Source organism: Anastrepha ludens, chromosome Y (assembly GCF_028408465.1).
Source record: "Anastrepha ludens isolate Willacy chromosome Y, idAnaLude1.1, whole genome shotgun sequence".
Classification (NCBI taxonomy): domain Eukaryota; kingdom Metazoa; phylum Arthropoda; class Insecta; order Diptera; family Tephritidae; genus Anastrepha; species Anastrepha ludens.
In genome coordinates, this window is record NC_071504.1 from 4,708,816 (window position 1) to 4,722,955 (window position 14,140).

A 14,140-nucleotide genomic window follows, 5' to 3' on the forward strand; every position below is an offset into this window, starting at 1 on the left:
CAATTCTTTGTTGTAGTTGGTTAGGGCTGTTGAGTAGGAGGACCAGTCCCCCATTGCTTTAGCTCTATTCCATAGGGTTCTTGTTTCTTTACGCAGGTTGGAAAGTGTACTATTCCACCAAGGAACATTTCTTTGTGGCTTTTTCACTTTTACTGGGCAACTTTCCTGAAACGCAGATATTATGTTTGAATGTAGTTCGTTCGATTCGAACTCAAGCTCAGATATAAGCTGAATGTGACGCTTAGAGCAGTTAACACTTTGTTCTAAATAGAAGTGAAAGTAGTCCCAGTTAGTTTTTCTGGGGTTTCTGTAAATTGTCATTTGTGGTTTGGTTGCACCTATATCGAATCTAATATGGCTGTGATCCGACATAGATGTTTCCTCTGACACATGCCAATTTGAGATTTCGGACAAAACATTATGGCTAGAGAGAGTGATGTCAAGGACTTCACCTCTGATTACATTAATGAATGTAGGTTCGTTGCCTCGGTTTAGGATTGATATATTATACCTAAGTAGAAATTCAATAAGGTACTCACCTCTTGGATTGATGTTTGTGCTTCCCCACGCTGTGTGGTGCGCATTTGCATCACAGCAGAGGATCCACCGGAGACGTTTTTGCTGGCAATATTCCACCAGGGATATAACCTCCCTTGTTGGAGCAGTGACCTCATCTCCTGGAAGGTAGGCGGAGGCAAGTACTACCTCATGCTCACCTTTGCTCGTTGGCACTTTTACCCAAATCGCCACCAGGTCTTCTGTAATGAACTGTGATATTGGGATAAAGGTTAGTTGATTATTTATTATCAACGCCGCTCTGGGACGGTCTTTGTTGGCAGCATATATCAACTTACCGTTTACGTTCTGGAGTCCCAGAACGACTCCTTTACGTACCCATGGTTCTTGAATGAAAGCTACATCCAAGAGTTCTTGGTTAAATCTCTTCGTAAGCACGTCCGAGGCTGCTTTTGCGTGATGGAGATTTATTTGAAGGCATCCGAGTTGCCTTCTGGTGTTGTAAGATTTACGCTTAGGCCAGGTCATCTAGTGAACCTTCGTTTGGCAATGGCTGCCTTTTTTTTGCCTCGGTTGCTTTTCAGCAGGACTGCTTCCTCAACGGACATCTGATCCCCTCTTCGATCCTTGTTGTGGCTGTGGCTGTGCGCTTTGCAGCCTGCAGCGGGGGTCGCATGCGAATACCCTCGGCCACGTTATGGCGCCATGTGCCGGATGTTGTTGGCTTTCCTGCCTCTTGTCTGGAGCAGCTGGCCTTTTCGTCCTGTGCTATTGAAGCCGTTGGAGTCAAAGTTCCCGCTTCCTCAGAGCTTTGTTTCGCCGAGGGTTCAGAGTCCTTTTCGATAACCTTAGGCGGATCAATCGGGCCTTTAGATTTTGGCCGAAGTTGGGTTTTACCGAACCCGTAGTTCAGCCAGTTGTTGGAAGTCTTTATGACTTCTGCGGAGATTGGGTCGATAGCAATGGTAATTTCTACCACAGTACCCTTGCGCACTCTGTTGAGCACCCGCCAGTCATTGGTGTTGAGGCCCTCGTTTTGGCCGTCAAGGAGGCTAATAATATCCCCAGTTGAGATGCTGTCCAATTCTGGAAAGTGACTAACGAAGATTTGTGGGCGCGGTATGTTCGCCTCCTGCACAATCTTCAGCTGTGCATCTTTTCACGGCTTCAGCTTAGGAACTACTTCCTTTAGCCAATTAGCCGTATCATCGCAGCCGCATGATATAACTATATATCCTGGGCGAAAGGTGCAGCTATTAAATTTGGGCTTTGCAGCACCAGTCTGCTTTTTCCTTATCGCCTCCAGGATAGCATGTTGTATGGCCGTTAGTCTTTCCGTCGACCATACCGTAGTTGGATAATCATGAGGAATTATTCCCAACTTCGTGCTGCGCGCCGCTTCTTTGTAAGACATTTTTGTTGAGTCTACCTTGACTTCTGGATTAGGCACTGCTGCCTTTGGCCCTTCCGTTTCGGTAGTCTCTACTGCCTTTTTTCCAACGCTAGAGCTCCCCTGTAAATTGGCACGCTTAGGGGAGCTTTGCTTTGGCGTGGTGCTGCTGGAGCGTTGTCGCTTCAGATCAGCTGGTTTTTGAGCCAACTCTCTTGCCTCGTCGATGCTGTGACCTTTTTTCAGGAAGTACTTTAGGCGCTTTCTGGCGGCACCGCAAATCCGCACCTTGTCTTCGTCCTTTCTTCCTGTGTCACGAGTGGGAGAAGATAATAGTTTCTCCTCTTCCTCTGGTGATATGGTAGCTTTGCCATCTGGCCCCAAGGCCACGTCGTCAACTTCCATATCCGTGATTTCGCTGACAGTTGGAGGACATTGTTTGCCCTTAGCTGCCTGCGATGTCGTAGGTAGTTCGGCACTGTTTACCGAAAGGTCGTTATCGACCTGGTTTATATTGGGCACTCCTGCCTTTTTTAATGAATTGTTTAACTCTGCCATGTGGTCCCATGAGTGAAGGAGAAGGGAAGGTCGAGCCACGACAGTGCCCCGGTGTCGCGGTAAGGCTAATTACAACCAGAGGGCGCCCGATATCTGGAGGTCACCGTTATAAGACACACTTACGTAGTGCCATTCATCCTATAGGCACGGTTCGAATTATACCTAGGATTACGGGTTTTTTCGTGTTATACCTCTCTAGATCCGCCATTTTTGGTTAAAAGCAGGGGCACTTAGTGCAGGCGTGGCATTCTGCCACAATGGTCGGTCTTTAGGCTACTGGCACAACTGCCATACGCCTCTGTGTGCATTCCCCCAAGAAGCAACGTACACTTCACCCCTCATATACAAAGTAATTATTACACCAATATGGAAATATGGCTCAAAGCTTTGGGGAACTGCGAGCAGAACAAATATAAAAATTATACAACAAACGCAAAATAAGATACTCCGTATAATATCAAAAGCAGAGTGGTATATACTAAATGATAATATCCACCGAGAACTCAAAGTAAAAACAGTCCATGAAGAAATACGCAACAACAGCTTAAGACACACAAACCGACTACTAGAACATTCTAACAGGGAAATTCGGCAACTTCCATTAAAAGAGGAAACCGAGACGAGGAGGCTTAAGCGCAAACGACCAACTGACCTGCAGATGTAAATGGTGTCACAATTTTATGAATATATAATATTTATTCATTAAATAATTAAATTAATTAAATAACGAGTTAATTTTTTTTTGTTTAGATAAATGTATATAGTGGTATTGGCATTTAAATACTGTTGAAACCCACAAAGAAAGAAAAATTGTAAATATTTTAAGTTGAAATAGAAACAATAATAAAGGGTAAACAAAAAAAAAAAAAAAATTACAATGAAAAGGAACAATATTCATTTACGTATACGACGGCCGCCGTAGCCGAATGGTGAGTACGTTACTACTATTCGAGAGTGCGTAGGTTCGAATAGTAGTACTTGCCCCTCGGCAGGCAATGGCAAACCTCCGAGTGCATTTCTGCCATGAAAAAGCTCCTCATAACAAACCACTTGCCGCTAGAAATCGACTTAAAACTGTAGGATCCCCCATTTGTGAAAAGGCATTAAGACACACACCACAAATAGGAGGAACTCGCCCAAACATCTAACAGAAGTGTGCGCACCAATTATTTATGTTATGCTTATATATTATACTAGCAAACTCCGCCCGCTTCGCTGGGCACACTAAAATAGTATATATATGGTTTAGAACAGAAAAGATATGGTTTTCATATTATTTATTTCTTTATTCTTTATTCAAGCGCTTTTGCATAAACAATATTTTTTGTTTTTGAGTAAATATATAATGCTGTTGGCTTCCCAACACGTGAACAGTGGTTCTTCTAAATTCATCCCGCATATTTCTAAAGTTTGCCCTTGTGATTTATTGATAGTTATTGCAAATGCTAAACGAGTGGGCAGTTGCAAACGATTGAATTCAAATGGCAATTCAGGTGGAATCATTGGAATTCTCGGTATTAGGACGTCTTCATTCTTGAATTTGCCAATTAATTAATTTGCTTCGATAACATTATTCATCAATCGTTTGACTACAAGTCTAGTTCCGTTACATAGCAGCTTTGTTCAAATTGATGTCTCTTGGTCGATTTGATCTGGACCGTGCCATTCGTTGCCGATTTGCTTCATTTTCTTCTTGACGTTCTTCTGATGTCGCGTTATTCCGAGCATTTCTCATCCGCCCATTATTATTTGTCGAGCGACTAATATGAATACGCGATTGTCTTGACATTTGTACTATTACAGTATTGTAATTATGGTATTCTGAAATTTTGTGGATTATATTTTTTGCTTTTTTATTTTTTTTTATTATATGATTCACTCATGGTGCAACGTAGTTTATCGCATATGAACCGAAAAAATAAATCCACTAAATTTGATGAAAACTTACATTAATTAATTCCAATTTACCACGTGAAAATTCCTAAATGTATAAGAAAAATATAAGCACGTGAGCGATTGATAATTGAAAAAATAATAAATTTCTTTTTTCTTTTTGACGATTGTTTCTTAGTTATTCATTTGCGTTGACATGATCATCAAGTGTTAACAATGTGTGTAAGTTTGGTTTAATTTGGCGCAAAGACACGGCGGGTAAACGTTTTGGCATATATTTCGAGACCCTAGTCATCTATAGGTATGAAAATTATCCCGTATTAAAGCACTTATCAACAGCTTTCATTTGATGTCCATATTGTACATACACAACCAAGGGTTACCCGGGTCCACGTTTTGACCTATATCTCGAGACCCCAGTCACGGAGCGGCATGAAAAATACTCTGTACTAAAGCATTCACCAACAGCTTCAATTTGATATCCATATTGTACAAACACATTCTAGGCTACACGTTTTGGTCTCTATCTCGAGACCCTAGTCACGGAGCGGCATGAAAAATACTCTGTACTAAAGCATTCACCAACAGCTTCAATTTGATATCCATTTGTACAAACACATTCTAGGGTCCACGTATTGGTCTCTATCTCGAGACCCTAGTCACGGAGCGGCATGAATAATACTCTGAACTAAAGCATTCACCAACAGCTTCCATCTGATACCCATATTGTACATACACATCCGAAGGTTACCCGGATCCACGTTTTGACCTATATCTCGAGCCCTATTTCCAAAATAAAATATAATCCATGTTACTCGTGGATGATGTAGCTTTCGAATGGTGAAAGAATTTTTAAAAGCGGTCCAGTAGTTTTTGAGCCTATTCATTACAAACAAACAAAGTTTTCCTCTTTATAATATTAGTATAGAAAAAAACCTCCTGGTATACATTTAGAGAAATAGTCATCCGTAATCTTAACAATAAAATAAGCTTAAAGACCTTTGACGAAATCGACAGTGCGATAGCCTATTTTAATCACACAATAATGAACGCCACTATGAAATCAACTCCACAAAAAACTATCTGTTCTTCGAGCTACAATATATGCACCTGCGCACATCCAAGAAAAAATCAAAATCAAAAACCGCTTACGTAAACGCTGGCAAATAACAAGGCTGCCACTTGACAAAAGCAAGCTAAACGCTGCTACAAAGGAAATCAAGCAAATGCTATTCGACCATAAAAATATGAAACTTAAGAGACGCATCGAAAAACTTGGACCCGGTATAACGACAAACTATTCACTATGGAAAGCTACAAACAAAATCGAAAATAAAATTTTATACAAACCACCTATCAGAAAACTTGATGGCAGCTGGACTAGAACAAATCTTGACAAGGCTGAAGTTCTCGCAAAACACTTCAAAAGCACTTTTACGAACAATACGCCTAATGTAAACCTTCTCCCGACCCACGCAAAAAAGATCCATGCAAACCAAAAAATGTTACATTAGAAGAAATAAAACAATGCATATGTAAGAGAACTGATCCTAAGAAGTTGCCAGGATACGACCTAATAACTGGAAAAATTTTAAGAGAACTCCCAGAGAAGGGGCTTATCTATATAAGGAATTTGTTCAATCAAATCTTGAACTTGAAATATTTCCCAAAAGTATGGAAAATTGCTCAAATTATAGCAATACCAAAACCATGCAAATATCCTACGCAAGTAACTTCGTACAGACCTATAAGCCTCCTACCAGTATTATCAAAAATTTTTGAAAAGTTACTTTTTGACAGAATCGATCCCATTATACAAAAGGACAAAATAATACCTTGCCACCAGTTCGGATTCAGGCAAAAACATTCCACCATCCAACAAGTTCACAGAGTTACAAACAAAATTTTTGAAGACATCGATAAAAAACGAACGTGTATGGCACGCAGGACTTCTACAACAACTCTTGACTTATTTCCCAACAGACTACTACGAACTAATGAAAAGTTATATAACTGGAAGACAATTTTATGTAAAATTCGAAGATAAGTATTCTGAAATACTAACAATGGAAGCAGGTGTACCGCAAGGTAATGTCCTTGGGCCGCTTCTTTACCTTCTTCACACAGCTGATATCCCTACACCGGCAACTAAGAATTCTCTAATAGCAACATTTGCAAACGACACTGTCTTGTTAGCATCAGACAAAGATCCAAGAAAGGCTGTTTATAAACTTCGGGAATTACTTGACAACACCACTCAATGGTTCGAGAAGTGGGGAATCAAAATAAACGAAGATAAAACCGCCCACGTCACATACACTAACAAGAGAAAAAACAATACAATCCAATATTCATAAAGAATAAACAAATCCACCACGACACAAGGGCAAAATACTTGGGTATGATTATAGACAATAAACTTAACTGGAAGTTACACATTGGACAAAAACGACGCGAAATCAAGACTAGGTTAAACAACTTCATTGGCTTTTGGGAAAAAATTCAACGCTCCCACTAGAAAATAAGATACTAATATACAAAGAAATTATTACACCAATATGGAAATATGGCTCAAAGCTTTGGGGAACTGCGAGCAGAACAAATATAATATATGTTATATATGTTGTATAATTACAAACGCAAAATAAGATACTCCGTATAATATCAAAAGCAGAGTGGTATATACTAAATGATAATATCCACCGAGAACTTAAAGTAAAAACAGTCCATGAAGAAATACGCAACAACAGCTTAATACTAAGTTTCCACCGCAGCCGGAGTTTGGGTTCTCTGCTGCTATCGTGTTCTTAGCGCAAACACGAAACAAAACACCTGTCAAATCCCATACAAAATTAAAACACAACTCCATACCTAAACCCACTTTTCAAAGCGTGTTTTGTTGGGTTTGCGTCTAATTTAATTATTAAGTGGTGGCAATGTTGCTCATTTTCCTCATTTATTATTGCATTCTTATCGAAATATGGCAACAATGATTGCAATTTGTCAATATGACATTTGATTGACGTTTAATATTTTTCTTGTGGTAATCGTTAAGTGGTGCGCGCAAAATATAAAATAAGTCAAACAAGCCAAATAAATCTACAATCTTTCCTCAGGAATACTGAATCAACTCGTTGCGGATAGTATAACAGGTATTTCTTTTATTTATATATGTAATTTTATTTGTATTTACATCTAATATAATTTCATTAATATAATATTAAGCTGGCCAAATAAGTCTACAATCTTTCCTCAGGAATACTGAATCAACTCGTTGCGGATAGTATAACAGGTATTTCTTTTATTTATACATGTAATTTTATTTGTATTTACATCTAATATAATTTCATTAATATAATATTAAGCTGGCCAAATAAGTCTACAATCTTTCCTCAGGAATACTGAATCAACTCGTTGTAATGGAAAACATTAAAAAATGTAAAACAATTTGGCTTCCTTCCGCGGACGAAGCATTCCTTGATATATGGGGTGATAAGGCAGCTGAATTGCGAGGGCCACGCAAGAACTCGCACATATATGCGGAGATGGCTCAGTCGCTGGGAGTGCTTGGACATGAGGTCCGTTCAGTTGACGTGAAATATAAAATCCACAATTTCACAATGAAATATAGGTAAGGCATATAATATATTATTTCATTAAAGTAATTTTGTTACAGCCTCAAAATTTCCTTTGCAGAAAATGCAAAGCAGAGCAGGGGACAGGATGTTCTCCTGTTTCTTGGAAGCACTATCGGAGGGTGCACCAAATAATAGGAAGGGATAGGGTGAATAATGTTGATGCGGTCGTTGTCGATAGTATAACAGGTATTTGTTTTATTTATATATGTAATTTTATTTGTATTTACATCTAATTGTATAATGTTAATTTCTATTTATATATGTAGGCATGCCTGATTCGGTTGCTTCGCCAGCTCCATCAAATTCGCCGATATCACCTTCATGCTCCTCATTTTCAGCTGCTCCGTCTGCTTCGTTTACATTTTCGCCACCATCGTCTCCAGCACTGCACGAAGCTTCCGCACCTGCAGCAAAAACAAAAAATGCGAAAATATATGAATTAAACGAAACAATAAAATCTTGTATGACAGAAAACAATAAATTAACTGCTGAGTTAATTGAAATCGAAAAAAAAAGGTTGCTGCTATTGAGGTATTGACAAAAAGTGTGGTTAGTTTCTTGGAGAGAAACTAATTAACTAAAACATTGTTATTTAATTTATATTTAAGTTTTAATGAATTGTGCCTTTTAAAGTTGCACTAAGTGCCTACTACTATCTTTTTCCAAAATGAATAAAATGTTATTTTATAAAACTATGTATTACAAATTTTATTGTTCTGGTGAAAAGTTGTTTTTCAGATTTAAACCAATTGGACTCTTTGTAGGTCGAAATATTTAAATAAATATTTGGTTTGAAGATAAAATTGTTTAAACCAAATAACCTTTTTAACCAATAAATTATGGTTAATTTAATAAAACATACGGGAGAATCTACATGAAAGAAGTTAATATATATTACTCACTGAAATATTCCTTTAACGCATTTCTTATCGATTCTCCTTCAGATCGGTCAACTGCATTGGTGCCGTATTGAATATTGCGCCTGGAATCGCGATGCATTTCCACTAGCCAATTTTCCAAAATTAAATCCTTCTCAGCAATCAAAAAATTATGTAAAACACATGCACATGAAATAACTGTGTTTACATTTTTCATGTGGTTATCCACGCCTTTTCCAATTCTCCTAAATCTAAAATAGAACCTGTATTACCAATTTTTAAAAATATTAATATAGAATCTCTAAGTTGTATTTACCGGGCTTTTAAATGGCCAAAAGCATTTTCCACAACACGCCGGCACTTAGACAATCTATAGTTGAATTTTTTTTGTTCGGGTGTATTGGTCACACTATGCGGATATGGCTTCATTAAATGCTGAGAGAGACGAAAAGCAGAGTCCCCTATAATATGGACTGGTATTTTTGTGGATCCATACAGCAAGCTCAATTCATCAAGAAGTGCACAACTTTGCAACTCGCGCTTTAGCGATGATTTTTCAAAAATTCCGGAGTCGTTGCATCTTCCAGGACTGCCGCAATGTATATAAACAAATCTATATTTTGCGTCTACCAAAGCCAATAGTACTACGGAATACCACCCTTTGTAGTTGTAGTAATCAATGGCTTCTTCCTTTCTTGGATGAATTTCAATATGACATCCATCTGTATAATAAAGATGCTTTTGATTAAACGTTATTTTTATCGCATTACTTATAAACCTACCTATTGCTCCAATACATTGTGGATAGCCCATTGCATTAAAATCTGCGACTCCATTCTCAATTTGCGCCCTTGTCAGTGGAAAATTTTTCAAATATATTGGAGCCAAAGATGTCCCAACTTCATTGCAAAACTCGATGAGTATTTTGCAAACAGTTGCTTTGCCTACTCCAAACAAATGTCCAATTGATCTGTATTCACTAGAAGATCCTAGTGCATACAGAGCAATTGCCACGCGCTTTTTTAGTGAAATCGGGTTTCGATAGTTCGTTTTTCTTTTGGCTATTTTTTCAAGTTTGCTGCACAATTTTTCAAAGCAGGATCTTTCCCATCGGAAATTATCTTTGAAAAACTTGTCCCCATTACTCTGGCAGTCTACTTCCCAAAAGGTACTGGAATGTTCCTAAAATATACATGTACATTATACACAAATAATGTATCATAAATCTGTTTACCATACCAAAGACCATACACTTTGCGAACGCATTAAATTGGCAGCAACGCTTAAAATTATTTTATTTTCCCTTAACCTTTTTTTTAAATAATATGTGACCAACTCACTATCAATTATTTTAAAATAAAATGATAAAATCAACATAACAAATTGAATTTTATGCACCATTTTATAATTTTATCAATTTTTATAATTCTTATTTCACAATGTCAACAAAAGACAGTTCAAACACAGTTTCTCCCAAACTTTCGGTGGAAACAGTTGACAGTTCTCCCAAACACAACTCCTGCAAACACGGTGTTTGCTTTTGGTGGAAACGTAATATTAGACACACAAACCGACTACTAGAACATTCTAACAGGGAAATTCGGCAACTTCCATTAAAAGAGGAAACCGAGACGAGGAGGCTTAAGCGCAAACGACCAACTGACCTGCAGATGTAAATGGTGTCACAATTTTATAAATATACTAGCGTACCCTCGCCCGCTTCGCTAGACGATAAATTCAATGATTTGCTGAAAGAGAATAAAATTAATACGAAACAAAGCAATTTCTTTGATAAAATTTCATTCGAACTTTATTGTAACACTTTTTGGTAGACAACGTTTTTGGTTTTTTCATCTTTCGCGTGAATAATGACGATGGTTTGCCAACTCGTGAGCAAGCTACATACAATTGTCCATGAGAAAAAATTGGGTATTCTAAATTAATACCGCACCTCATCTTGATCAGTAATAGTGTCCATTGACTTATACGCAACTATGTCACCAGGTATTTGATCTAAAATAGCTGAATTTATATCATTGACGTCCTTATTTTTCCCAGCTAAAATTGCTCTTTCGCTGAGTCAATCATGGTTTTTGTAATGTTGAACTATGTTTGGAAATACACTCTGTATCAATGCCTCTTTAGACTGTGCAAAAGTGCAGAAATTGTTAGGCAATGCTATCATTCCTGTTGTTTTTTAAAAAAGGCTTATTTTTTTTGGTTAAAAAGTGTTTTTTGAAGTTTTGAAAAACACTTCGCTCTAACAAATTTCTTCTCAGTTAATTGCTGAAAATTAAATATTTTGAAAAAACTATTTTTTTTTTAATTTAACGTTTTTGAGAAAATTTTGTTCTTGAAAAAATTTCATACTTTTGTAAAAGTTTAAATTGATTTGTTAAAAAAGATTTTTTTCCGCTTTGAAAAACACCCCCTCGAAAAAATGTATTCTCTATTAATAGTGGAATATGAAATGCTTTGAAAACACCATTTTTTTTTTAAATTTTGTTTGGTTTTCAGAAAATTTTGTTTTGAAAAAATTTCATACCCTTGAAAAAGTTTTATTTTATTTTATTTGTTTAAAATTTTTGAAATTTTTTTTTTGTAATTTTAGAAAAACACCTCTTCGAAGAAATTTCTTTTATCTTTTTGAGGAAAATTTGGTTTTGAAAAAATTTCATGCTTTCGAAATTTTTTTCTTTTACTTTATTTCTTCAAAATTTTTGAAAAAATTTTTTTTTATAATTTTCGGAAACACCCCTTTGAAAAAATGTTTTCTATGTGTCACAGTGGTATTCCTTTAACTTTTAGGATTATAGTCAAATACTTACAAATATCTACGCTTTCACAAATAGCAATAACAAACAAATTTCCTCAAAACCAAAAAATTTCCTTTTTTTCTAAAAAAATTCTAAACAAACAACGTAATAAATTTAGAATTTTGTGTTCACGAAAAAACAGTATTGTTTTTATTGTATTAACTGAAAACCAAAATGTTGCAAAAAATCAAAACAAAACTAAATTATTTTTTTGTGTTCATTTGGTCTATATGTTCCATAAAAAGTTGATATGGTAAATAATATGCAGGGTCTGATACACGCAAATTTCCATTGACCATTATAGTGACAAAATTATCGATCACCAATTCCAACAGGATTTCAAAATCAGAGTTGGAATGAGTTGTTGTGTGGTGTACTTCTGAAAAAATGAGAAATAAACAAAATAAATCTAAAAATTCGAATTCTAACTTTATTTTGTGTATGTTCTTATTACCTTTGAATTTTTCTAATGAAGCACCATTCATTTTAAATTTTCCAAGAATTTTTTTTATCATTTCGCGTTTCTTTCCTTTTTCATTCGATTCCAACATTTGTTCATAGCCGAAAACATCGTTTGCAAACGCATTCATTTCCATATAGAATTGGTCAAAGAAAGCATTGCTCAATTGAATTGAAACATTATTTTCATAAATACTTAGGACCTTAACTAATGCACCTTGGTACATACCTAACGCAGATATTCATCGCGACCTTGACATCGATACTATTGATGAAACAATACAAAGCGCTAGCAGAAGACACATAAATAGACTATTAACGCATACAAATCCTATGATGAGAAGACTACCAAATAAAGAAAAATCTACCCAAAGTCGGCTTAACCGTCAAACACCAACAGATCTTGCAAAATCCTTGTAATCAATTGTCAACTAATCGTATATGTCATTGTTTGTTAACCACTTGTTTTTAAATAATATGTATATACTTCTTCTAAAAGAGCTTGGGGGCATTGGCCCTTCAATATCACTCTCATTCCATCTTTTTGTAAATCAAATTACTTATTGTCTAACGACAGGTGTAATATTTTATGGAAGAAATAAAAAAAAACAAAAAATTTTCATTCAAATCATTTGAAATTTCTGTATACAATAACGAAAAATTCAAAAAAAGTTGTACACATAAAATGAATGTCGATTCGAAACTTACTTTAATCTAAGAATCGAGCAAGTTTTGTTTTGGACAATATTTTGATTTTTTCTTTTTTTTATATGAAGAAAATATTTAAAAGAAATTTTTTTTTGCTAAAAACCTTCCCCTAGTGGATCCCTATAATATGAAAAAAGAACGAATAAAATTGGCCTCGTATCGGCCCAAAAAAATGCGTACAAACGAACATCATTTCATTTTTATATATATAGATAATATTTGTTCATTAAATAATTAAATTAATTAAATAACGAGTTAATTTTTTTTTTTCTTAGATAAATGTATATAGTGGTATTGGCATTTAAATACTGTTGAAACCCACAAAGAAAGAAAAATTGTAAATATTTTAAGTTGAAATAGAAACAATAATAAAGGGTAAACAAAAAAAAAAAAAAATTACAATGAAAAGGAACAATATTCATTTACGTATACGACGGCCGCCGTAGCCGAATGGTGAGTACGTTACTACTATTCGAGCCGGCGTAGGTTCGAATAGTAGTACTTGCCCCTCGGCAGGCAATGGCAAACCTCCGAGTGCATTTCTGCCATGAAAAAGCTCCTCATAACAAACCACTTGCCGCTTGAAATCGACTTAAAACTGTAGGATCCCCCATTTGTGAAACGGCATTAAGACACACACCACAAACATCTAACAGAAGTGTGCGCGCCAATTATTTATGTTTTGCTTATATATTATACTAGCAAACCCCGCCCGCTTCGCTGGCTGGGCACACTAAAATAGAATAGATTTGGTTTAGAACAGAAAAGATATGGTTTTCATATTATTTATTTCTTTATTCTTTATTCAAGCGCTTTGGCATAAACAATATTTTTTGTTTTTGAGTAAATATATAATGCTGTTGGCTTCCCAACACGTGGGCAGTGGTTCTTCTAAATTCATCCCGCATATTTCTAAAGTTTGCCCTTGTGATTTATTGATAGTTATTGCAAATGCTAAACGAGTGGGCAGTTGCAAACGATTGAATTCAAATGGCAATTCAGGTGGAATCATTGGAATTCTCGGTATTAGGACGTTTTCATTCTTGAATTTGCCAATTAAAATAGTTGCTTCGATAACATTATTCATCAATCGTTTGACTACAAGTCTAGTTCCGTTACATAGCAGTTTTGTTCAAATTGATGTCTCTTGGTCGATTTGATCTGGACCGTGCCATTCGTTGCCGATTTGCTTCATTTTCTTCTTGACGTTCTTCTGATGCGCCTATTATTATTTGTCGAGCGACTAATATGAATACGCGATTGTCTTGACATTTGTACTATTAC

The 14,140-nt window shown here is 36.1% G+C and overlaps 1 protein-coding gene across 1 annotated transcript; it reads right to left on the minus strand.

The window, feature by feature from the left end:
* Positions 1–8,059: 8,059 nt before the first annotated feature.
* On the minus strand, positions 8,060–10,427 carry LOC128870550 (uncharacterized). The gene is made up of 5 exons (XM_054113202.1): positions 10,113–10,427; positions 9,656–10,055; positions 9,190–9,595; positions 8,898–9,124; positions 8,060–8,399 (listed from the first exon to the last, which is right to left on the minus strand). The coding sequence occupies exons 1-5, from the start codon at positions 10,272–10,274 to the stop codon at positions 8,239–8,241; spliced, it is 1,356 nt and encodes a 451-aa protein (XP_053969177.1). The 5' UTR covers positions 10,275–10,427; the 3' UTR covers positions 8,060–8,238.
* Between the last annotated feature and the right edge of the window lie 3,713 nt (positions 10,428–14,140).

What these genes read in the sequence shown, in the direction of transcription:
- LOC128870550 (XM_054113202.1), bottom strand. Translation starts at nt 10,274, where the DNA reads ATGGTGCATAAAATTCAATTTGTTATGTTGATTTTATCATTTTATTTT. An exon ending in CGCAAAGTGTATGGTCTTTG is followed by an intron (nt 10,056 to 10,112) that starts GTATGGTAAACA and finishes TGTATATTTTAG; the next exon opens with GAACATTCCAGTACCTTTTG. An exon ending in TGCGTTAAAGGAATATTTCA is followed by an intron (nt 8,400 to 8,897) that starts GTGAGTAATATA and finishes TTTTTGCTGCAG; the next exon opens with GTGCGGAAGCTTCGTGCAGT.